This window comes from Fusarium redolens, assembly GCF_020744475.1.
Source record: "Fusarium redolens strain MPI-CAGE-AT-0023 chromosome Unknown BKA55scaffold_1, whole genome shotgun sequence".
Lineage (NCBI taxonomy): Eukaryota > Fungi > Ascomycota > Sordariomycetes > Hypocreales > Nectriaceae > Fusarium > Fusarium redolens.
In genome coordinates this window covers 281,281-305,160 of record NW_025763664.1, presented here as the reverse complement: position 1 = coordinate 305,160, position 23,880 = coordinate 281,281, and the positions used below count along the sequence as shown (strand labels likewise).

The 23,880-nt window shown below is 48.2% G+C and overlaps 8 protein-coding genes across 8 annotated transcripts; 3 read left to right on the top strand and 5 right to left on the bottom strand.

Annotated features, from left to right (window-relative positions):
* Positions 1–700: 700 nt before the first annotated feature.
* BKA55DRAFT_531718 (concanavalin A-like lectin/glucanase domain-containing protein) lies at positions 701–1,895 on the top strand (the record flags this gene model as incomplete). The annotated part of the gene is made up of 2 exons (XM_046189245.1): positions 701–1,403; positions 1,480–1,895. 2 exons carry the CDS (start codon positions 701–703, stop codon positions 1,893–1,895), a joined length of 1,119 nt encoding a protein of 372 aa, XP_046055815.1.
* A 654-nt stretch (positions 1,896–2,549) lies between these two features.
* Positions 2,550–6,250, top strand: BKA55DRAFT_497867 (uncharacterized protein; the record flags this gene model as incomplete). Its single annotated transcript, XM_046186499.1, has 6 exons — positions 2,550–2,992; positions 3,051–3,276; positions 3,333–4,008; positions 4,063–4,189; positions 4,250–4,485; positions 4,596–6,250. 6 exons carry the CDS (start codon positions 2,550–2,552, stop codon positions 6,248–6,250), a joined length of 3,363 nt encoding a protein of 1,120 aa, XP_046055814.1.
* A 222-nt stretch (positions 6,251–6,472) lies between these two features.
* Positions 6,473–9,618, bottom strand: BKA55DRAFT_531716 (uncharacterized protein; the record flags this gene model as incomplete). The annotated part of the gene is made up of 3 exons (XM_046189244.1): positions 6,473–7,592; positions 7,758–8,219; positions 8,543–9,618. The coding sequence occupies 3 exons, from the start codon at positions 9,616–9,618 to the stop codon at positions 6,473–6,475; spliced, it is 2,658 nt and encodes an 885-aa protein (XP_046055813.1).
* A 561-nt stretch (positions 9,619–10,179) lies between these two features.
* On the bottom strand, positions 10,180–13,243 carry BKA55DRAFT_682134 (glycosyl hydrolases family 2, TIM barrel domain-containing protein; the record flags this gene model as incomplete). Its single annotated transcript, XM_046198296.1, has 2 exons — positions 10,180–11,650; positions 11,700–13,243. 2 exons carry the CDS (start codon positions 13,241–13,243, stop codon positions 10,180–10,182), a joined length of 3,015 nt encoding a protein of 1,004 aa, XP_046055812.1.
* A 9-nt stretch (positions 13,244–13,252) lies between these two features.
* Positions 13,253–15,006, bottom strand: BKA55DRAFT_547696 (trichothecene 3-O-acetyltransferase). The gene has a single exon (XM_046191052.1). It carries the CDS (start codon positions 14,942–14,944, stop codon positions 13,580–13,582), a length of 1,365 nt encoding a protein of 454 aa, XP_046055811.1. The 5' UTR covers positions 14,945–15,006; the 3' UTR covers positions 13,253–13,579.
* A 151-nt stretch (positions 15,007–15,157) lies between these two features.
* Positions 15,158–17,231, bottom strand: BKA55DRAFT_547695 (uncharacterized protein). Its single transcript, XM_046191051.1, has one exon. The coding sequence runs from the start codon at positions 17,149–17,151 to the stop codon at positions 15,289–15,291; it is 1,863 nt and encodes a 620-aa protein (XP_046055810.1). The 5' UTR covers positions 17,152–17,231; the 3' UTR covers positions 15,158–15,288.
* Positions 17,232–18,213: 982 nt separating this feature from the next.
* On the bottom strand, positions 18,214–22,063 carry BKA55DRAFT_658300 (uncharacterized protein). Its single transcript, XM_046197513.1, has 4 exons — positions 21,008–22,063; positions 19,450–20,254; positions 19,135–19,400; positions 18,214–19,085 (listed from the first exon to the last, which is right to left on the bottom strand). Exons 1-4 carry the CDS (start codon positions 22,011–22,013, stop codon positions 18,316–18,318), a joined length of 2,847 nt encoding a protein of 948 aa, XP_046055809.1. The 5' UTR covers positions 22,014–22,063; the 3' UTR covers positions 18,214–18,315.
* Positions 22,064–22,485: 422 nt separating this feature from the next.
* Positions 22,486–23,585, top strand: BKA55DRAFT_531710 (major facilitator superfamily domain-containing protein; the record flags this gene model as incomplete). Its single annotated transcript, XM_046189243.1, has 6 exons — positions 22,486–22,635; positions 22,686–22,812; positions 22,915–22,946; positions 22,999–23,135; positions 23,196–23,396; positions 23,447–23,585. The coding sequence occupies 6 exons, from the start codon at positions 22,486–22,488 to the stop codon at positions 23,583–23,585; spliced, it is 786 nt and encodes a 261-aa protein (XP_046055808.1).
* Between the last annotated feature and the right edge of the window lie 295 nt (positions 23,586–23,880).

The following is a 23,880-nucleotide window of genomic DNA, read 5'->3' as shown; positions in this document are numbered from 1 at the left end:
AAACGATTCCCGAATATCACCGTTAAAGGGCTCTTTGCTGAAAACAAGACCACTTGCGGCAGCATATTCGATGGCCTGGCAAGTCTTAAACTTACACTCACACACTCATACCTACTCATCAAACCCTTCATTCTTCTCTCATCATCATCATCATCATCATCATCAAGTGACAGTCTTTTGAGCTTGCGCCAACGGAAGAAGTAGTTCTGACCAATGATATTGTAAGAATGATATTCGCAAACAGAGTCCTCTATAGGCACGACAAGACGCTTGACAGTCGAAGGTCCTCGTCTAATGAATACGCGGAACAGGTATCAGCCTTATTTTTTTAGTTGTTTTCGGAGTCCCTGCTCAGATTATAAACCCACAATTTCTCCACTACTCTGAAACCACACACTCGTATTACTGTTTATTGTTCCACCTAAACAAGCAGTCCGCTCGCGTAAGCAAGTTTCATTAGTTCTTCCACCATTTATAGAGAGAGGTTTTAAAGTTTGATGATTCTTTGGGAAGGCCTAGGTAGCCGTCTTGGAGATTGAGTGCTTTCAAACGTTATGCGTTATCCTCCTCCGTGGGAATATAGGGACGGCATGGTTCGTTGGCTATAAGTAATCTTACGCACTCTCACTCCTCTGAAATACTCTTTCTCTATCTTTCAGCTCAACTTAATATCTTCTACTACTTGCTAGTCCCTTTCAAGATGCGCGCCTCCCCCCAACTCGTTCTGTTCCTTTCGGCCATTGCTGCAGTCGAAGCAGCGAGGGGTTCCAAGTGCCGCCACGGGCGACCCAAGAACGGCAATTTCGTTCCTGACGTTTCTGCGGACCCGTACCTAGCAACATCAGAGACTGCCTCCAACATTATTTCCGGTGTTTCGACCCCGTCAGTAGAGTTGGTCAAAACTGAGCAAGCGCAAAACGTCGTTTCAACCGTTCCTATTGTCCCGACCGAGGCAGCCCAAGTGACCGAGCCCGCCATTGACGCTGGAGATGTCAAGGCTCAGGAGCCAGAAACCTCATCTCAAAAGACTGCTTCATTGTCGATACCACAACGACAAGACAGCACTACAGCTGCTGTCAAGGAGCCTACCAAGAAATTCTGCGGCAAACCCAACGAGTCCGAGGTCCTCTTTGGAACGCCATGGATTGTCTTCTCGATGAATTACAACTACCAGTCTATTAAAGGTTCTTCCTGTGTCGGCTACTACGACTATACAGGCTCTGGTGACGACCAGACCATCCACTGGAGCGTTCTCTGGGACATTGATCCTAAGGTTGGCACGAACCTCGTCAAGGGTTATAACTTTATAGGTCTTACCCAAGGTCTGGAAACAAGACTCAGCGACATAAAGAGTATCCCTTCCAAGTATGAGTGGACCACTAGTAAGAGTACTGAGTATAAAGGTATACGATTTATTTACCCCTGCCTCCCCCCCTACGGGATGTGTGAATATATAAGCTGACTCTCGATGCTAACCAGGAAATGTTGTGTATGACTTTATGACTTGCGATACAAAGGGAGACTCAACCTCAAACCGTGCACAGGAGCTCATGCTCTGGCTAAATTGGCAGGGAGGCCAAGTTCCTATCGGCTGGGGTGAGGGACCTATTGCCACTATCGATGGGCTCTTTGGCAAAGACGGCTGGAAGCTCTACCAGGGTGTCAACGCCGATACTGGCATCACTGTGACCTCGCTCCTGTGCCCCGAGGACAGTCAGTTTGGCAACCAAGAGGGCGGTAGTTTTGAGGGTGATATCAAGGACTGGCTTGTAGCGCTCTCCAAGAAAGGCGTGTTCAAGTCAGACACGTATGTAAATGTTGGAAACGCTGGCATGGAACCTTACTATGGCACTGTTGACTTTGACAACCATTTGAGCCTCAGGATCAACGTCTAGAGAGAAGGGAAAAATCTGATTTAAGTTTTATGTTCTAGGTATAGTATTTTAGAGGCGAGATCTTGTTCCAAGGTATTTTATTCAATATGACTGGCCAGTTCCGTCGTTCAAAGATCAAAATATCATACAATGGCAATCTCTGTGAACTCAAAGGCCAAGGGATTTATCCATTCGCCCGCCGTTGCGCCTTTAATGAGTATGCCCCCCAAGAGTTACATCACTTCCATCACTAACATAAACCCGTAAGACTTAATCATAACATATTGCAACATACGGAAGCGGTGCCTTTTCTACATTTGGTACAGACCTTCGTGGACTAAAGGCAGGGCGTTTCGCGCTCTTAGTAATAGAACTGAATGGAATTGTGCGGCGCGTCTACTCTACATGGTTAAGGACGGACTTTCGGGCCTAAAGACACATTTTAACATATCATGAAGTATTTAGCTTATCCCATAGACTTATGTAATCTGTGTTACTTGCTTTAACGCCGTTAGAATAATACGTACCCTGCTACACGTGCCTAGAGCCTGATCAGGCACCAATATGCAGTCAGCACAGTCCCAGGCCTAGTCCTAGACCTCGCCTCTCTAGAATCCCCAATCTACTTACCTTGTCATCTTAAAGGTTCTGTGAGCTACTAGCACTTATTTCGCTATGGCTGACCCTCTCTCCATCGCGGGGTTGGCCTTGGCCGTGGTATCGCTGGGCCTCCAAGTCACAGTGAGCATCACGGATTACTTTGACTCTCTCAATTCCCGCGACCATGACATTGCCTCGATAAGACAGCAGAACGAAACGCTAAGGAAGACACTCCAAGTTATCGAAATATCAATCTCCCGATTTCAGAACGACCACAGAACCGCAACAGAGGCATTACGTGAATGCTTGAACTCGTGTAAAGAGCAGTTGAAGGCTTTGGAGAATATCGTAGCTGAGCTCATTACGTGCGACCAAAGCACAACTGGTCGAAAGAATAGGGCTCGGAACCAGGGCAAAAAGCTGTTCTATCCGTTCCATCGCCCAAAGCTCGAACAACTTGCAACAAAACTACATCACATCAATGCGACTCTTCAGTTAGGATTGCAAAGTCTAGGACTGTAAGTAAGCCCGATCCTCGGAATCTTATGAGCCTTGGTTTTCTGAGATGCTTGCCAGGTCTGTATCACAGTTGGGGTCTGAGAAGCTAGCCACGCTCCAGGCGACTTCGCAGACTATCTCTACCGGCCTCCTAACTGTTCAGGCTGAGGGTTCCTCTATAAGCACTCCAATTCAAGGCATACAAAGCACTGTATCCCAATTTGAGACGCGCTTTGACGGCCTTGAGAACCTACTCAAACAGCTGCTGGTCCAAGGCTCGGCCATCAACGGAACACTGCAAGAAGTAAGCGTCACTGTTTACTAAGGTTATTATATATCGAATGTTGACGTAAATTTCAGATCACTCCTTCAATGGTGACCGGACGGCTTCTTAGGAAGCCAGCAATATTACAAGAGATGTGTAACGCTGTCAAGACTCAAGCGCGGCATAGGTCAAACGGGACTCAACTAGTGCCATCTAAAAGCACAACACAAGTCAGAAGAGCTGCATCGACCTATACTGGAGGCCGCTTCTCATGCTTATGTCGACACCGCCGACACCTCCAACGTAGGAAGGCTGCCTGGGGCTCCGTGAGCCTTTCTCACGAGACAACGACCGAACGGCATGCACCCGGGTGTCCAGCGACAGAAGCAATATCGGAAATAGATCGAAGTAACAAATTCGCTTTGACTTACGTTGGTCTACGGTCACTGCTCAACTCAGCTATTCAGCTTTCATTTACGGTTCGGTTGGGGGCAGGAGGGTTGAGCCTCGGCCCCAATTTCACCTACTATCCTATTGTCGACTCAGAATCTGCACCAGCTTTTAGAATGCTCTTTCTATTAATACGCTCTAGATATTACTCAAAGGATGGATTTATAAACGACGGCTTACTGGACGATAGAGCATGGCAGGAAGAGCTGGTCCCGTCTGTGGTCTCCTCAATACTCAGTTTGTTTGGAGCTAAGCGAGCGTCCCCTCGAGCAGTCGACGACCATAACCAGTCTCTAGTCTACCACGTGGCTAGATGTGTGAGTCCCAATCGATTTCCTGGTTTACAAAGTAGAACCTAATCAAGTTATCAAATAGGTTTTCACTATGATTCCTATAGTTTAAGGCAAAGCCAGAGATCTAGCCAGTCTAGCCCTCTACTTGATCTTCTCGAGTACTTAGTTATCAACAAGGCCCCAGCCAATGACTACAATACAGACGGCCGGTAGGTTCCTAATCTGCAGCTCAAAATAGCGGGTTTGGAGTTGGTTAACATATTTTTCAGTACGCCGCTTAGTATATTGTTTTCGTTCTGTTCGTATCATAGTGTCACCTATCCAATACCTGCTGCCTCTGCAGACCTCATCCTACGATCAAACACCGAGGACACCCTGGCACATCGATTATATCCAGGTCAGGCAAGACTTGCGATAATTGTTAACGGATCAGGGCAACAGATCTCGGCAGAAGGCACAGCGGTTTTGCTCTATTTTCTGTCTTGTTCAGCTAAAATAGCTAATGGTTCGTTTATCTATACTCCAAGGTAAACGGCGTCTGACCAAGATTTTCCATACATCTAGCCTACGGCTGTGGCCCGCTAGGCTTAGCAATTCTATCTAATAATCTGGAAGAAGTCAAAACTTTGGTAGCAAACCATCCCAGCACCCTTTCCGAGCGAAATCTTTTCGGGCATACTCCACTCCACCTCGCTGCAAACAAGCCATCATTTTTGCGAGTTCTGGTAAAAGCCGCAGACACAGCACTCCTAAACCAGATAGATAGATCCTATTATTCCGCATTAGAACTCGCAGTCTCCCTCAGTGGGCTGAGCTGTAAAGAAGATATGCGAATTTGTCGAAGATGCGGATGTGCCGAATGCGCTGTTATTCTCTTGAAAGCTGACTGCGCGATCCCTGTATCATCACACCTACAGAGTGTACTCAGCAATGCCTCTAAACGGTGCAAGCTGAGATACGTGCGCTATATGAAAGAGCGCAGAGACAGACTGAAACAGCTTGCTCTAGATAACCTGTCCAGAAAAGATATAGAGCATTTAGGTCTAGGATCGGAACATGTTCTCGATTCTAATGCCTTCCAAGTCACTCGGCTTTTGCGAGAGAGTGATATTCCTGTCCCTGCAGCCCTTGCTATCATGGGAAACGGACGGTCTTCGGACCCATTACCAGTTTACCGAGAACTCGACTCACCCAACGATGCCGATACGTTTTTCCGAGTTGGTTTCCGAGACACCGGGTCGTGGTACAGCGCTGAGGAAGATGACGTGGGACTGGTGTTTATCCCTCCTTGGGGACGTCTGCCATATCTGCGTTGGTTAACCAAACATGGAGGCATCTCCTGTCAGCTCCCCTTTTCATCAGGCAAGGATATCTTCGGAAGTCGTTGTATATTCGCGGCCATTGGTAATGGCATCAAGAATTCCTGGACAAGAAGCTGCTTCAGATTCAACCACTCCGAGGAATTTAGCAGTAGCAATTCGCTACTAGCACCCCCTGCACCGGATCCGGAGATAGCTTGGCTCCACGAAGTCCACACTGCAGTATTTGCTGCTGACATTGCGGATGCATGCCGTTGCCAATGTTCTCCGGGGGGCTGCACTATGCTAACGTTCTTATTAAGAGAGTTAGTCCCTGACTATGATTTTGAATATGAGCCAAGACGCTTTCTACATGACACAGACGACTTGGAAAACAGCACGCTGAATAGCACTGGGTCTTCAGAAGGCAGTGTTATAGACGGAAACCCCCTATTGGATCTGATCGATGGATTAATCATATATCTCAGGCATTTTTCCCGCCATCTCCAAGTATGGCATCACTATGCCACCCTTCGGTACATCACCTATACTGCTTTAGGAATCTGCCATTCTTGTTGTGAAATCAACCATCAGAATCGCATATTTGAGGATGATCTTAATAGTCTTGAGGATGGGCTTGAAGATGATCAACGACATAAGCTGGCGCTACTTGGGGATCTCTTGAATGAATTCGAGGAAAACATCACTTCCATCCTCGAAGATCCAGACAGAGGGATTCACGATCTTATTGACTTCTGGAAACGGACTTGGGTAGGCCGCATGAGTGAGGTTCTATATCGTCTTGAAGGGAGCGATTTGCCAGAGGATGAGAGACGTGGAGCTGAGGAGATTGGAGTGGTATGGGATAAAGTAGGACCTGAACCACCTGGAGAGATGGCGAATCCCTATCGGAGCACAATGATAGAATTCTGGATGTATGAGCTGAGAAAGATTGAAGAAGAATGCCAATGAGGGGAGAGGTTAACTGTGAGGAGACTGAGGGCTTTTCTTCTTATATCTCCTAGTCGCTGTGTGCAATATATCGATAGCGTTTCAACTAAACGTTCACAGCTTCAAGACATATCCCTGGGAAACATTCAGAAGTCGCTCTCCTGCAATTACCATTCTTACTTCTTTCCTCATATGTATACTATCATTATGCATGGGTATTCCGTCGTTTCAAAACCAAGGCTATCATACAATAACTATCTCAGTAAACTCGGACGTCGGTGGGTTGACCTTCTCACCCGCCATTGCACCATTGATGAATGCATCTCCCAAGAGTCGATATTTCCTCACCTCGCAGTCAGGGTCCTCCACCTCCACCATCCTCAAAATATATAGAACCTTCCCTCCAGGTATAATAACAATCACATCGCCCTTCTTGGCTGCCTCCGGTCCAAAGCCTATTTGCCCGTCACTTGTCACGATAAATCGTCGACGTTCACTTGTTTGCCGAATCAACTCGTCAAAATCTTGGATAACCTGTTTACATGACTTTGCCAATGAGCCTTCGGCGGATATAAACCATTCGAGCCACGCCTGGTAGGCCTTTGAGTATTCGAAGCAGCCTTTTGCCCACTTCATGGAAGTAAAGCCGCCACTGAGAGCGTCCTCAAATATACGTTCTCTGTGGCTCTCAGCATCCCCGTTCTCGCGAGGAGGTCCATCAGAAAGAGGCGGCAAACCAGCGAGTTGACGCCAACCATTGATGATTTTCTTGCCTCCAAGTGTTGATCCGGGGATAATGGAAGGGTAGCCAGGTGCAGTTGCTTCAATCACCGCAATCTGTAGGCCACGAGTCATCACATGGCCTGAACTCTGCACCCTCCATTCTGGTTTCGTATCTCCCGAGGCACAGCAATGTCGAGTCATATTTGTGCGTTCCGTATATGTCAGATGGTACCGATCATCAATCGTTGCATCCCAATCTGGGACCCAACTCGGCAAGCCATCCGTCCGCTTCTCAATGCTCGATTCGTGTAGGATATGACTGAGTACGTCTAGTGTCTGGGACTTTTCGATCAATGCCACCGCCAGGTTCTTATAAAGATCCGCTACAGACACGGTGTAGTCGACAGGTATCTCACTCTTGATATCTAGGCCCGGGGAACGCAGTCCGAAGTAACCGAATGCTCTATCCCGGGGATCTGAGCAGTGCCGTACACGAAAAAGGGAGATTGCCGCTAGAAAGTCTTCAGTGTATAACTTTCTAGGAATAAGCATATCCACAAGGTGCTTCATCCGGAGGGTCGCAGTGTAGATTGTCAAGCCACCGTTGATCTCACTGGGAATATCAAGGAATCCATGTGCACTACCATCTATAGGCCGGCGTGCAGCCCAACAGCACGAGTTCTCGTGGTCTATCCAGGATCTACAAGTCTTGCGTACAGTCGCCGCGTCAATAAGCCAATCGCCGCATCGGAATATGACCTTTCGGGCTAATAAGAATTCCTGCACAGTCCAAACCCTTGTTTACCATGGGGCAGCGAAGAAGCCGATAAGCGAGTCTTGCAAAGGCTTATCACTGGCGTTGAGATCACGAACCGTCAGATGAGGTGAGATGGGTGGGTCGGAATGTATCGTTGTATCGCGAGCAGTCGCCTCTATATAGTCTAAGCCTAAGCTGAAGGGTTCTGATGCGGGGGATAAGAAGGCAAGGACATATTCTGCATGTGAGTAAATTTCTCCCATCAAAGCGACTTGAGAAGTGCACTCATGTGGGTTTTGCTGGTCGATACACAGAGCGTCTATCCAAAGCAGCTCGTCGAAGTGAGATTCAGAAAGACGGCCTAGAATCTTATGAAGGTTCCTTGTTGCTTGGGTAATTTGTCCGGATACATCGAGTGGAAGAGTGTTGGTCAAGTCGCCCCAGACATAAGATAGCGCGACAAAAGGTGGCCGAGCTGGATCGCTTAATGAGACGCGCTTGAAGGATAAGCTTGAATTGGCTCTCAGGCGCAGCAGTCGAATCTGGTCACCTTGCAAACTCATTATTCCCATATTTCGGTCATCAAGTAGTCAACAATGCAGCACTAATTACATGCGGCATAAAACACTAGTTAAATCTTATTTCCCCTCATAACCAAGGTGGGAAGAGGATGACGGCACAGCAGTGGAACCTGCCAGGCTGCCAGCATCTTGTGATCATGGGTTAAGTCACATTCTGACGATTTGTATTGCACGTTATAATACACTATCCATGTTCATAGTGTCAATACCCATATCTAACACTATCAGGCTTTAGGGCAAGATACTACCTACAACTTCCCCTTCCTCCCATCTTCGGTCAACTTGAGGATCATGCCGAGTTTGCCACCCTCAATCGTTTCAAAGATGCTTGGAAGTCCCTGCGACTTACGCTTCTCCTCTTCTCTACGGAAGAACTCTTCCGCAGTCTTGATCCTGTTCGGATGAATCTCATCCAAAAGTTTGTAGTCCCTCTGAATAACCCCCTTATTGCCACCAGAGTTCCTCCACATATTCCAGAAACCACTAAAGTTCTGGAGAAATGTCATGGTGGCGGGATCATTGGGATCGGCGTTGTATCCAGCTGGTACTGTGCCTTTCAGAGGCAAGTGCTCGAAGTAAGTCGCCAAGGGAATGTCAATGAACTGAGCAGGTTTTCCAGTGACCTTTTGGAACGCTTTCGCTAGATCATGATACGTGATATGATCGATAGCAACCTCAAGATCCAATCCATCAGACCTATCGGGGTGGTCGAAAAGCCAGCGAACATAGTGCTCGCAGTCATCGAGAGCGACATGAGGGATCGCTCCATCGGCGAGAGGGACAGCCCAAGTGACAACTCCCTCGACAGTACGAGGTGTCATAGGGGTTCCTGCTGAGACAGCCATCTCGATATATGGACCCGTAGTGAAAATCGCAGTGCCCATGCTATGACCCTTCCTCTGGCTCAGCATCCACTCCGCCATTCGGCCTTTTCCGTCATAATGGCCACAGCGAAACTTGGGATCATAGCCACTCTTCTTATACCCATAGTCCAAGTTACCAAAGACAAAGAACTTGATACCAGACTCAATTGCCAATTCGTAGGCGCGGATGGTCCAATAAGTCTCTGTCTTTTCACCAGTGTTGAACCCGTCAATGTTGACGAAGGCGCCCCAACAGCCTTCATAGCCTTTTCGCAGGTTGTCCTCATTGGCGAATGAACCTTCGATGAACTCGACATCGCCCAACTCTGCCAATTGCCTGGCGCGCTCTGAGTTGGCATCGCGAGTAAGGACTCGTAGACTATAGGCTCCATCTCTGGTGAGGCCGCGACAAACAGGAAGACCTTGAGCTCCTGTAGCTCCGATGACAAAGATGCGACGAGTCATGACCGCTGCAGTGAAAGGAAGGCCTACCGAAGTGTCGATAGAGTTTTGTGAAATGCTCGTGTTTTTATCAAGTTAGAGGGTAGGATTCATGCATGACATTTCGAAGTGTAAATAGGTGCATGCATCGGCGTCGCTTTTCACACTTTCCGATAAAGATTACAAAATGAGGACACTACCGGAGGGTTTCGTAATACTTTAGCACGAGAACTGAGGGGTGATTATTATTCTCTCCGGTCTCGGGTCATGCGTTTTGATCAGTAATTATTGATCACTAATCGTGAGCGTGGTGCTTTCAACGCTAATGTCCTGGCCCGCTCAGACAATTTACCTGTCAGACCATCTCTTCGTATTCCTAATTAGGAACGACTAGATGTTCGGCATTAGACAAGTTCCCAGCGGTGGTGTAACTGAACATGTTGCTCAAACTGATCACTAACATACGCGTATACTGCAACATGGCGGTGGACAAAACAGTTCAGTAATCAATTATTTATCGTGACCGGGATTGTATAATCACATTACATTGAAGATACATCATCCGAGTCTGATTATCCTCCCGACCTAAACTATGTTGAAGTCAAAGGTAAAGTTGAATGGTTTGGTGTAGCACCTGTACTTCTCAAATGGTCTCACCCTAACCGTAGCTGATCCCAATCCATTGTTATCGTAATCAAGATGCAGAACTGTCATGTTCAATGGCTTCAAATCATGCGGGTGCTGGGCATCGTCCAAGTCAAAGGGCATGTACCTCCGAGCCGTGAAGCTGAATGGCTCACTCTTGGTTCGTCGTGCATCAAGCGTAACATCCTTGTTCCCGATCTTCAACCAGCGCAGATCCTCGCGGTTGCCATTTTCTTGAGGGTAGTCATAGTATGTGAAGAGGTCCGGCACGGTGGAGCTGTACTGCCCAATACGAGAACCTTGCTTGGAGTCCTTGTAGCTCTCCCCGGGTCCTCGGCCAAACCATGACACGTCGTCGAAAGACTCGGGTAGAACAGCCATGAGACCGATGCGGGGAATGACATGCGATTCATTCTTGCCGACGAATTCGCCCCGAGCTTCGAGTTGAAGTCGAGGACCATCAGTGGGGATCTTGTAGATCATGTCTGCCTCAACACCCCAGGCACGTGTCTTGACGCCAACCCAGACTTTATAGTGCACAACGGCGCCATCATCACCAACGCGCCAAGTAACGTCTCTTACTTGTGGGTAGATCATCGGAATCTTTTCTTGTTCCCAGATTGGTCCGTCACCAGAAGATGCGGCATCGTTCTGTGTGAGAGCGCGGTAGAAGGAGAGTTCAGGACCGCGTTGGAAAATGTCGATGCCGTTGATGTTCCAGGTTACGTTACCTTGCAGCAAGTCAAAGCCAAATGAAGAGTCACCGCTCTTATAGAGGAGCTTGGTTCCGTTCTTCTCGAACTCTCCGCTGCCTTGACGACGGACTAGCGACATGTCCCGCGTCTTGATGTTGGGGCGTTGGATGTGAAGTTGGTCCCAAGCAATGACATGTCCCTTGGCAGCCCAAAGAGTAGCCTCCTTCAGCCTGAACTCAACTGTGAACCATGCCTCATTCTGTGTGACGTTCAAGCCCGAAGGCAGTGCAACAGTTCTGTTCTCGCCAGCGGGTACCCTTGGGAGGTCAAGTGGACGTGCGTCAGTCTTGAGACCATCCGCGACAATATGCCAAGACACATCAAGGTGGCTCAAGTCAGAGTAGTCATAGTGATTGACGACAGTCATCGCAGACCCGTTCTTTGCCAACTTCACTGAGACGGGCTGGATGATCTTGGCGTATTCCTTTAAAGAGGGCATGGGCGAATGGTCGGACAGCACGAGACCGTCCATGATAAAGTCACCATCATTAGGCTCGTCGCCAAAGTCACCTCCGTAGGCGTAGTAAGTGACGTTCTGTTCCTTCTTGAGGAGCCCATGATTGCTCCATTCCCAGACAAGTCCTCCTTGAGATAAAGGTTCGGATCTAAATAGGTCGATGTACTCAACAAGACCACCTGGTCCGTTACCCATAGCACTAGTACTGTTAGCTCAACCTCAACGAACTTTTCGGGAGGAGCACTTACTGTGCATATTCGCACAGTAAAATTGGCTTGTCAGTGTGTGTCTTGATAAACTCCCTCACGTCATCAGGCGTACTGTACATCTGACTGTACATATCCGTCGATGTAGCGTTACGATCCTGTTCGTAGTGAATGATCCGACTTGGATCCCTCTCTTTGATCCACTTGCTCATAGCAGCATGATTGCGACCGTAAAAGCACTCATTACCTAGAGACCAAATGATGACTGAGGCATGGTTTTTGAAACGCTCCACGAGTTGACGAGCCCTGTCGACATAAGCCTCTTCCCAATCAGGATTGTTGGAGAGCCATTCTGCAGCTTCCTCCTCCGTCTCTTCAATGCCACCAAAACCATGACATTCGAGGTCTGATTCGGCGATGACGTAGAAGCCGAGCTCGTCGGCCACGTCGAAGAAATCAGGATGGGGAGGTTGATGAGCGGTGCGAATTGCGTTGATGTTGGAGCGCTTCATGAGCAAGAGATCCTTTCGCATATTCTCATAGCTGATTGTACGCCCAGTGAGATGATGATGCTCGTGCCTGTTGACTCCGTATATGATGATAGGCTTTCCGTTGACATAAAAGTTGGATTCTTTGACCTCAACGCGTCGCAGACCAACTTTCTGGCTGATAGTCCGTCCGTTGAAGGTGATAAGCAAAGTGTACAAGTTTGGTGTTTCGGCAGACCAGATGTGAAAGCCGTCACCGGAAAGACTTTTCTCATAAATATCTGAAGACGATCCTTTCCACTCATCAATAGCGGAACCGTTAGGCGAGAGCAAGCTGGTAGCGAGTTCCCCCTCTTTCCCTTGAATGGTCACGTTGACTTTGAACGATCCTTCATCAAATGAATCACTAAGTTCAGAGTCAACTTGAAAGTCGATGATTGATGATTCAGAAAAGGGAATGAGGTATACGTCGCGAAAGATGCCAGAGAGCCACCACTGATCCTGATCCTCGATATAAGAACCATCAGACCACTGATAAACGCGCACAGCAAGATCATTTGCCTGCCCAGGGGTGAGATAGTTCGTGATATCAAACTCGCTTGGATTACGGCTTCCTTGACCATAGCCAACATCTTCGCCGTTGACCCAGACATGGAATGCACTATCCACGCCTTCAAAGCGCAGTCTGATCTGATCACCATCCCACTCTTCTGGTACTTCAAACTGTCGCCAGTAAGAACCAGTTGGGTTGACGTATGAGACGTTGGGAGGAGTGACAGAGAAGGGGTAGTCAATGTTGGTGTAGTGAGGATGTCCATAGCCTTGGAGCTGCCACATGCCTGGAACTTCGATGTCGTCCCACGAGCTGGTGTTGGCCATTTCCCAGATGGGGGCATCGAAGGGACTGATGTCATAGTGGAATTTCCATGTTCCGTTTAGACTATGGAAGTAGCTTTGTTCTCGGTTGAAGGACAAAGCTGATTCTTGGTCGGGGTAGGAATAGAAGTGGGCTCGAGCTGGGAGAGTGTTGCGGTGGAGGATGTTCAAGTTGCTCCAGTCGGGCAACGCCCCTGGGAATCCAATAGCCGACAAATCCATGGTGCAGCTCAATTATTCTGAAGAAGTCTTTTAGATGCTCTACAATCACTATTTACGATCATCTTATATTTAATCGTTCGGTCATCACCTCGGCTTTACTGCAAATCCTCCACAAACGCCAAGCCCTACGATCGACGTGAGTGTCTTCCGCACCTATCGCAGCACAGCACATCTGGGGAATAGTCCGAGATCTGCATAACCTATCCCCGCAAATACAACTCTATAAACAAGAATAAGCATAAAGCTCGGATGATATCGAACTATGTCATGAGCTTCTCCTCTTCTTCCCCGCTGGAACGTAGCATTGAAGACGCACGAGCATCTTGAAATGATCCTTCAGCCAATAAACCTCGCGTACTTTTTCCACTCCTCATCACTCTTCAATCTCTCCATATCCTCATCCCTCAATGACAAAGCCGCGGTAATTTCTCCATCCGGTCGCTTGGGCATAAGATACATCAGACTCTCAAATGGCTCAAACAATGGTCTCCTCACACTCTCGGGCTTTCCCAATCCAAAGCCAAAGTCATACTCCCAGCATTTGAGCTTCGCCCATGAGCTCAACATGATATCTGTCGATGGGTTCGCGTCGGCTGTGACAGATACGCTTTCCCTGTTCGTCTGGTCATGTAGGTATGTAACCAGGGCTTGCGTCCGACGGCGAAGACGATCGCGGCCGAGCTCAGAGCGCAGGCGTGACGCTACGATGCCGAGTGGCTCGTTGGCGATTTGAGAGAGGTTCGAGACATTGTAGGTCATGTTTTGAAGGATTCCAGGGTAATTCTTCGGTACATCCAGTTGGGTGCGCACGTCAACAGCGCGACAGAATTCAGTCGAGGTAGAATCGTCCAGGCGAGCAAGACGAGCGCGGCTGACTGATTGCCAGATAAATGCCGAGAGAGCATCATCTGTTGAGATGAATTTTGTTTGCGCGTCAAGAGTCTGCGTCGCCTTCTCCTTGAGCTCAGAGAGGGCTTGTGGGCTGAATGAGAAGAAAGCCCAGCTTGCTTTTGGCGGTGCTGGCGGGTGCTCTGTGGTCGAAGGGGGTTTGATGATTTGATGATCCAGCTCAGGGCCGATTTCGTAGTTTTCGAGAAGGGGGACAATGGTCTTGCGCTCAAGGTTCATTGTTGATACCTCTTGTTGTGTGAACGCTTCGTCGCGACAAGCCTTGGAGAGCAGCCGAATAAGCTCATCCTGACCCGTCATGTCCATGCAGCCATGCTGTCCATTGACGGTGAGTACAAGGCCACCCTCGATAAAGTTGAGCTGAAAAAGCAGTACAGGCTGAGGATCATCCGGCGAGTAATCGGGGCCAATGGGCAATGTTTTCTTTGGCGCGATCAGATTCTCATCCAACATGCTCATGGGGAACTCTGATTTTCTCAAACCCTCCATCGTGGGTGCTGCAGGGTCATCTCGAAGATCCTTGACTACCAGTCGCGGTGTCTCCTCGAATGGCTTGATCTTGAAGACTCCATTACTATCGCCTTTTACTTGGCCTGCTACCCAGGGAAAGCTCTTGGAGAGACGCTGTAGGCCATTTTTGAGGGTGGTGGTGATGGCTGGGTGCGTGGAGGGGTCGGCGACAGGGAAGCAGAAGCTGACTTGGGTGTAGATCTTGACCATGAAAGGTTGCTGTCCAATGATATCTAGCTCTATGTCTAGATCGTCCATTTTCGTAACGTTTAGTGCACTCATTCTAAATTTATGGATTGTTGAGATGCAAGTGCTGTTGCGTTCTGCTACTTGTTTTATAGAGGTTATCCAAGGGCAAGCCCCACTGAGCAGGTATGACCTTGGATGAGTCGAAATGCACAATTACCTGTTAGAGACTAGTGCAAGTCCTTTACTAATGACTCAGATTATGAACTCCTCAGTCAGAGACAGAACGTAGGTACTGAATGAATACGGCAAGGGAAATTTGCTTAAACATTAATTAGAATAGTAAATAGTACGCTAAATAATTCCCTAACCTATTCCATATCTCATAATTAAGCATAACTCATGATTCCAATTGCAACCCACCTGTGAGGTCTCCACAGCTATTGCGTCACCTGTACAGGGTTGTGCATCGGGGTTCCGGGATAATTAGCTGGTGGATATTGCTGAGGGGTTTGCGCAGTTGGCCCAGTCATTTGAGGGGTTTGAGGTTGCGCGGGAAAGTATGAACCTTTGTTGTCATATTGATACTGATTCACTGTTGAGCCTGTTGGCAGAGGAGTTGGAGGCATCTGATACTGCATTTGAGGTTGCGCGACTGGTGCGGTTGGAGCAGGTGGACTGGCCATGCCAGGAGTTTGAGGAGCATATGCTTGCTGAGGTTTGGGGGCCCAATCTTGAGGATTGTATGGTGCATGGGGAGCGAAAGCTGGTTGATGCGGGGCAACAAACGAGCTTCTTCGATCAACAGGTGCAGGTGCAGGCGCTGGGGCTTGTTGGTATGTGCCAGTGTGTTGAGGTGTCCCGTAGCCAGGCTGCTGATGATACTGCGGTTGTGCAGCTGGTGTCGGCGATGTCTGATATCCAGTCTGGTACTGAACGACATGCTGCACGGGAGTCTGATAGACAGCGGCTGGATCAGCAGATGGTGGTGGCACCTGGGCTACAGAGTCAGGCTGAGGTGTTGGCTGATGAGGGGCTGTGACAGCAGGCGGATATCCAGTTGGTGTTGCTGGGAAGTATCCGGCTTGAGGTGCTCCGACAATCTGTCCAGTTGGCTGCGGCTGTACTTGCTGGGGCATATAGCCCTGAGTGCTGTCCTGGGGAGGTGTAGGCAAGACGATATTCGGGACCTGTTGTACTTGCGGCTGTTGATATGGTGTCGGTGGTGCAGGTGTAGCAGGTGGAAGAGCCTGATGCATTGCAGCCATGCTGAAGGGTTGCGGTGTTGTAGCGGGATGATAGGGTAGAACTCCTGTCTGTTGTTGATAGGTAGGTTGCTGCTGTGCCGGTTGCATATTCGGCGCTTGAATAGTCTGAGGAGGATATTGAACAGCTGGAGTTTGGGGCGGTGAGAACATCAGGCTATTCCCTGAAGGCATAGGCGATGGCGCACTGTACGTCGGGATCTGCTGCTGCTGGGAGTAGTCGTATGGCTGCTGCATAGGCTGTTGCCCGGTGACGTTTGGCATCAAATGAGTCTGACTTTGTTGAGGGACTTGCGGCTGACCAACTGGAGTCTTGATATCTTGAGGATATCCGTTCGGGGTAGTATTGTAAGTCGGCGGTACAGGTATTTGGCCAACAGCGACATTGTAAGGCGGAGGAGGGGGAGGAAGTGCTTGAGAGGAACTTCCAGCAGCATAAACCGGATACGCCTGGCCATTGTTCGGATAGGGCTGAATTGCATACCCTGCCTCGGCAGCCTTTGCATCCTGAACAGCTTTAAAGACACCAGCTTTCTGAAACGCCTTGCGAGCATCCTTCTTCTTCAGATGATCCGTATGTTTATGCTCAACCATCATACCCGCTCCATCAAGCGCAGCATGCGACACGAGCTTAATAGCAGTTTCGTTCGCAACGATCGATTGAATTCCATGCTCTGCACCCGCTGTCGCAACAGCATCAGCGCCCATGCTTCCAACGCCGAGTGTAACAACGCCGATCGTTCCGCTGACCGCCATGCTCCCAAGAACATCGCGTTTTCGTGTATGGTGTGTCGCATTAAGTCGATTAAGGTGCCTCTCAATAATCTCGCGCTTCTTCCGAGCATTATGAATCGCCGGCGCAGCCATGGCAACACCAATAGTCGAGACCCCGAGTGTGAGGGGAATAGCGCAACCCGATACCGCAGTGGACGTGGCAGCGCCCGAAATTAGGCGCGTGTAGTGTTCCCATTCTCGCTGTAGTTCCTCGAGCGTCAAGCCCTGGCATTTCTGGTCGTAGGCCTTAAAGTCAAAAGGCATCTTGTCGTCGTGGTATAATCCGTTGGAAGTGATACAGACGAGAAGGGCCAAGAGTGCCAAGAGCGGATATTTGTGTACTGGCACATGGTTTCAGCTGAAAGTGCTGCATCTTCCAAAATAGAATTGGATGGTCTAGAACGCAGCGATAAGATCATTTTCGCGCCTGAAAAAGCCACGCGAGGCACACACGGTGAAAAAGAGCTCATACAAATGAGCGTTAGTGAACGTGAAAGTGAAGAGCTAAGTTGTTCTTGGGTTAGTGAGATGCAGTCGGGTTCAGCCGCACGAGGCTTTGTAAGTTGAGACAAGGCAGACATGCCCAATTGGAGAACTGATAGAGACAAATGGGAAACGGCTACGCTACATGCAGACTCAGGAAAGAGATTCGCACAGCTTGCCCGAAAGGTGAACCGTTGGGATGAGCACTCGCTGTGTTGATGCACCTGAGCGCAGCCAATCAGAGCCTGTGAATACATGATTTTCTGAGATGGTGGCGACTTGTTGGTGAGACAATAGTATAATTACCACATTTTATACAATCAAGTGTATGTCTCTGTTACAGGCAGAAGTTATGCATGGGTTACAAACTGCTGGTTTGTGTCTTGAACGCGATGTCTTATCAGTTTATCTCGGAGAGATAACTTATCAGTCTATCGATAACACCAGGAGTCTCTAGGATAGTTTAGCACGGGCAAAAATTCAAACAATATCAACTCAATCATTACTCATCTGCAAGCAATTTCTCATGCTTCTCTCGGACTGAGGTTATTCTAATAAACTAATTATCTGAAACCATAATGGAATTCTCCTGCATAGGTCACGACACGAATGGGTGATGACTTTCATATTACTTAGGTTTAATCCTTAACTCACAACAAGCTTCAATCGCGATTAAACACCGCCAGGTTGTGCGGCTTGACAACTTCCTGTCTTTCCAAGAAATGACATTGCCTGTGGCTTATACTGTTGCCAAGACGACAAATATTTGATGCTCGAAAGCCCATTCTCTTTACACTTTTTAGTTCATCTGATTTCATGCGAGAGTTATAGTGTCGTAGCAGGTATATTCTTATCTTGAATTATCATTCAATACAAGACTTGTCTCCATTATATATCTATTTAATACATTATAACTCAATATTTAAATTCAGCTATCGTCTTATTTTAAAATAACTCCTCAAAGTCAAAGGCATTAAAGTGCTCTGAAGCTAATAGTGGCATTATTACCTCTCCAAGGACATCATCTGACATATCAGGCATTGTGGAAGCCATAGAACCATTGAACATAATGTCAAAGACCCCCTCCTCTTGCCCCGACACATTCCCACTGTCACGTGTTGAGTTTGTAATGGGCAACATAGTTGAAGCCTGGCTTTGCCTCTCCTTATAGATGGAATCCACCATTTGCTCCACGTCTTTCGCCTCGTATCGAACCTGTCTTGCAATAGTAACTTCCGTCTTGTCCAGCTTGGTACGTAGTCTCATTAAAACGTTTCGAAAGGTTCTAGCATTGCAATGCAACCTGTTCGAATGCTCAGCCGTGGCACTGTCGAGTAGCGCCGTGGCTCGATTGAGAAGATCGCATAGAACCGTTCTTTGCCTTGCGTGAGAGTCAGATATGTTCCGCAAGGTCTGAGAAAGATAGTCGTTGATCAAGACACTGAAGAGATAGCATATGTCTGTGAAGAATATAATGCCCTGGGCCCTCACATCATCGGTGGATAGGCTTAAGGCGTTATTTAGTCCGTCGTGTATTAGTGAGATATCCAGACGATGGGACACCTGTTGTGTCTCTTGCCTCATCATTGACAGGTGTTCCCCTCCAAGAACACACTCGTCGAAAGGAGGATTAGGGCACTTGTCATTCCGCAGGTAACCTAAATTTGGCTCAAGCAAGCGCGTTCGCACAGCGGAATAGTGCAATAGCAATATCTCTGTACATAGATTTAGAGCCAGTTACTTTGAGCGCTGGAGATAACTTACTGCTACATTCAAGGAAACGGGTATATGTCTTGTTCCAATTATCCAGCGTTGACACCAGCTCAGTTCTTATTGAATTTTCATTCTCTGGCAAGTGAGACGAGTTACTGACTGGGCTTGCCATAGCCGCAACAGCAATCATCTCCAACTCGGTCCATGCCGCTATTTGCTGGTAGTGTGCAATAGTAGAGGAGGCCAAGATGGTAACATATGATCTTGTGCAGGGTGGGTATTGTGGTAACAAAGGCCGCTGGAAGAGAACCCTGACACTGAGAAGTTAGCCTTGGTTGGGAATGAAGAACAACACATGGTGTTTACCTGTTTACAGCCCAGAGACATGCAAGGGTTGTGCACATCGCGTCATAACACTCCATCGCGTTAATCCTTGCTCCTGCAAGTGTCCAGATGCACTGTTGCTCATCTGAACTTGTACATTCACCAGTATCAGTATGGAACTGACAGCTGATTTCATACAAACCCAGGTCAGAGCTCATGGAATCTGCCTGCGCCGCCAGGCCCAAGATTCTGACCTTGTGGAGTGGCTCATTGGCCGCATAGAATGCCACAGCTAATGTCAAGGCTTGCACGAGTTCGATGCTCTTCTGTCCAGTAACCATAACGACTTCGGCTAGTGTGTGCCTTAGTCGAGTATCCATCTCCGCAAACAATTTCATATTGAGGCTGGAGGCGGCGGTAGCAAGAACAGCCAGTCGCAGTGTAGGCTTCTGTCTATCGCCGTCTGTTGAGGGTGAAATGAGAGGGGGATCAGTCATGACAGTGAAGAAGTGATGAAGTAGACTCTGTGACTGCGCCTCGGATTCTACTGCTGGTCGAATGATCCCTGAACCTATGTTCTCTTGACTTGTTTGGGATGGTGATCCAGATTGCCTTCCCACTTCTCGTACCGCGCTGCGAGGCGGTGTGCATCGAGTAAGCAACTCATTATCTTGCAAAGGTGATGGACGACGGTTTTGATGCCGAGTGGCCGAGTGTAGTCGTTCCGGAGAGGCCGGCTCCTTCCTTTTAGCTCCAGCAGCCCGGCCCCTCTGATATTCACTGGATGTCTCCTCGTAAATACAGGGACAGTGCGTCTCCAAGCATCTTTTACAAGAGGTGCTATCGACTTCGCTACCAGAAGACTCGCACCGGAGTTTGGAGAGCCGGCAGTTTAGGCATGCTCGATGGCCTCTTCGACGAGGAGCGCGAGGTACGGTGAGCATTGCTTAATTCTGTGGAGTGTGACGGTGAGGCCGACGAGGATGATGGAGTAGTAAATAATGGTCAAGCGTAAATGTCTAAAATAGCGGGGTGTTTGCGAGGCTGCTAGTGACATCATGCAGCCTATTAAGAGCTAGCCCTCTTAATTATTCATACTTTACTGCTTTATAATAGTTTACTTATTGAGTTTACATATTATGAGAAAAATACTTTGAATGTAAATAATTAACACATATATATATACGCTATGTAGGACAGTATAGTTTTTATTCAAGAGACCTTATAGATATTCCAAGTAAGATTGTATGCAAAAGCAACTGTATGTAGGTTATTTAAGCACGTCCTGCACCCCAAGATGGTGTTTCCAAGGCTGGCGGCCCTCAGATAATGAACAAATACATATATACATATATACATGTTACATCTAAGCAATGAGCGTAGGACTATGAAAGATACAATCTAAGTCAAGACTGAAATTCATATCAACCTAGACCAAGATATCCTCCCAGCGGCTTGGAACTGTGCGCCCATCTGTCTCCGGGGCCGTTTCATCACCCTTCAAGGGTAATTCGTGGGTTCGAACACAGGAGATCGACACCCTGGGAGTATTGGGCCGTGCTCGCGACGATCTCTTGGTCTTCTAGAAGAAGGAGATGACCCTTGTCAACAACAACCTTGCCATCGAAACAGACGGTTGGATAATCGAACTGGATGTCGTTGTGCGCGTGACCAGGCGTATCGAGCCTTGGTCTGCCTTGTATCAAGCCATCAAGACCAAGGTAGAACGAGCCTGAGTGCTTCTCCCTCTCAAACTGCGTACCGCCAGCAACCCTCACCTTGGGATTCAGACCAATCAGCGCATGACGAAGATAGGACCCGGTGGGACTAAAGGCTCGGGTGTTTCGGACTCCTTCCTCGTCGCCCTCGATAGCCGTGACGATTCCGCCCTTGATGGTGATGTTGACAGGGGCTTCAGGTATACCCGTCACGGTGGAGTCTACGCACACAATGATACCGTTCACCTCGGAAGAGTAGAAGTTCGCACCGCCATATGGGAATGGGCGCCACATTCCGGCTCTCAAGGGACCACCTCCCGAGATCTTGGGGTGCTTGAATGTAAGATCTGTGCCCTGACGTGTCGTGAGTCGGACCTCGGTCGCCGCCTCGAGCATCGAATACATCTTTGACTCCATCAACTCGTATACGTTGTAGGGGAAGCGAGCACCAGTTGCCAAGGCTGAGACAGTTGCGGACATGTGCAAAGAGAGGACTCGACATTTGGAACTGGCGATCTTGTCAAAAAACAGGGTGTCGGAATGCACTTCGCCCCACCAAGAGCAAGATATGACAAGATCGGCAGTCTCGAGAAGCTTTGAGAGCAAGCCTGGAGCGTTTGCCGTCTTCATACCACCGATTGCAAAGGGTGCAACAGAGAGAATTTGGACGTGGCCGCCGTGGTATACCACGCCAGCCGCGATTGCTTGCACCACGACTGGATCAACTGTGTGTTCAAGAAGGATGACTACATTCTCCCCTGGCTTGAGCTGACAATACTTGAGCATGTTGCGGACTCCGGGCATGGCCTCGATGATGCCATAGACCCCAGATGTTGGAAGGTCGCTATAAGCGAAAGCAGTGGAGGAGTTTGAAGGTACAAACGACATGATTGTAAGGTTTTTTAAAAGCTTTGTTGGTGATGATGGAAGTAGGAGATTGTTGGAGTTGCAATATTACTTCTTGATTGGGAATACATATACATATATATATATATATATAGCATGATGCTCCTTTGAGACCCTGCTCCTGTGCTGGTATTCCCATAAGCAGTTGTTCTTTGGCCCGCGCGACGTAACTGCTTGAAACTGCCATTTTTTCGGAGATTTGCGAGGCAGATCGCTTACGATTACCAGTTTTTCGGAGTTGGTTCCGCCCGAGCGCTTCGAACTACCACCTTTTAGGAGATTTGGCCGGCCCGAACGCTTATACTTGCCATTTTTTCGGGCACCAACTAACAAACCGCCGTCACGATTTCAACTGCACAAAATGGACAAGTTCGCGCCTCATTATCATTTACTCCATCGTCTTCTTTGACTACAACTTCTTTACGTCAATTTTTTTTTTTTAAAAAAAAAATCCATGTCTAAGCAACTCGACAAAAGGCACTTCTGGGGAGCTTTTCTTCCAGACCGAGATTCCAAGCAACCCCTGTACCCCAATGATCAAGGCGTGAGACCATGGCTAGTGGTCTTGGGGTCCTTTTGCGTCTTGGGCGCGACCTTTGGCTACGTGCGTGCTCATGAGTGGATGATAGATAGCGTTCGCTAATATTCTCGCAGGTAAACACTTTTGGAGTGTTTTTGGCCTACTACAAGAACCACCAACTGGCTTCGAGTAGCATTTCAGCTATTAATTGGATTGGGTCCATACAGCTGTTCTGCATGTATTTCTTCGCCCCGTTGGTAGGTAAGCTTTTTGACGCTGGGTGGTTCAGGTTGGTATTCCTGATCGGCTCTATCCTTCATACGGTGGGCATGTTTGCCTTGAGTGTATCTACATCTTATGTAGCTATTTTCTTTACTCAGGGTATATGTCAAGGGGTGAGTAGAACACGAATTCTAGGATAAGTTGCTTTCGCTAAATCATTGCAAGGTCGGCCTGGGGTTGATATTCCTTCCCAGTCAAGCAATCATCAGCCATTGGTTCCAAAAACGGAGATCCCTTGCATTAGGACTGTCTGCATTGGGCTCTTCCATTGGTGGGGTTATATTTCCAGTCATAATGCGTCGGTAGGTCCCTCACACTGCTCTCTCGATTGGTACCGAGTCATTGACAGCATGTCTCTACAGGCTTCTCACTTCATCAACGTTCGAAACCACTGTACAAGTAATCGGTGCGTGCACTACGATTTGCTTAATTGTCGCAAACATCACTCTTGTCACCAATCAGCCGCCCGCAGAATGGCACCAGGTGCATATGATGGATCATGAGGCCATCAAGCTTCGCCCTTTCGTCTTGTTCACTATAGGATCTACATTGGTCATGTGGGGGTAAGTCTTAAGTATGCCGCCCTTTTTGCTTTCTTTTTAACTGGTCTTAGACTTTATGTGCCAATCTTCTACTTAGAGGCGTTCGCTCAGTCGTACCATCTCTCGTCAGACATCTCTTACTATAGTTTGTCAATACTTAACGGCGCCAGTTTATTTGGACGGCTTATTCCCAACCTTTTGGGCGATTAGTATGGCGTTACACTCTTCCACTGCCCAAGAATCTCTGGACCTCTAACTTTTGGAAATAGTATAAAACCTCTTACTATTCTTATCCCTATGTGCTTTACGTGCGGTATTCTCACATTCGCATGGCTTGCTTGCACAAAGGTTGCTTCATTTGTTGTCTTTACGGCTTTATATGGGTATGTTCTCTCCTTGAACGACAGCTCGGACTCTCCTAATGTGATCGCTCAGGTTCTTCTCGGGTGGCTACGTGTCCATTTTGCCTGCTGCAGTCGCCTCATTCGCGCCAAGTCCAGGGGTC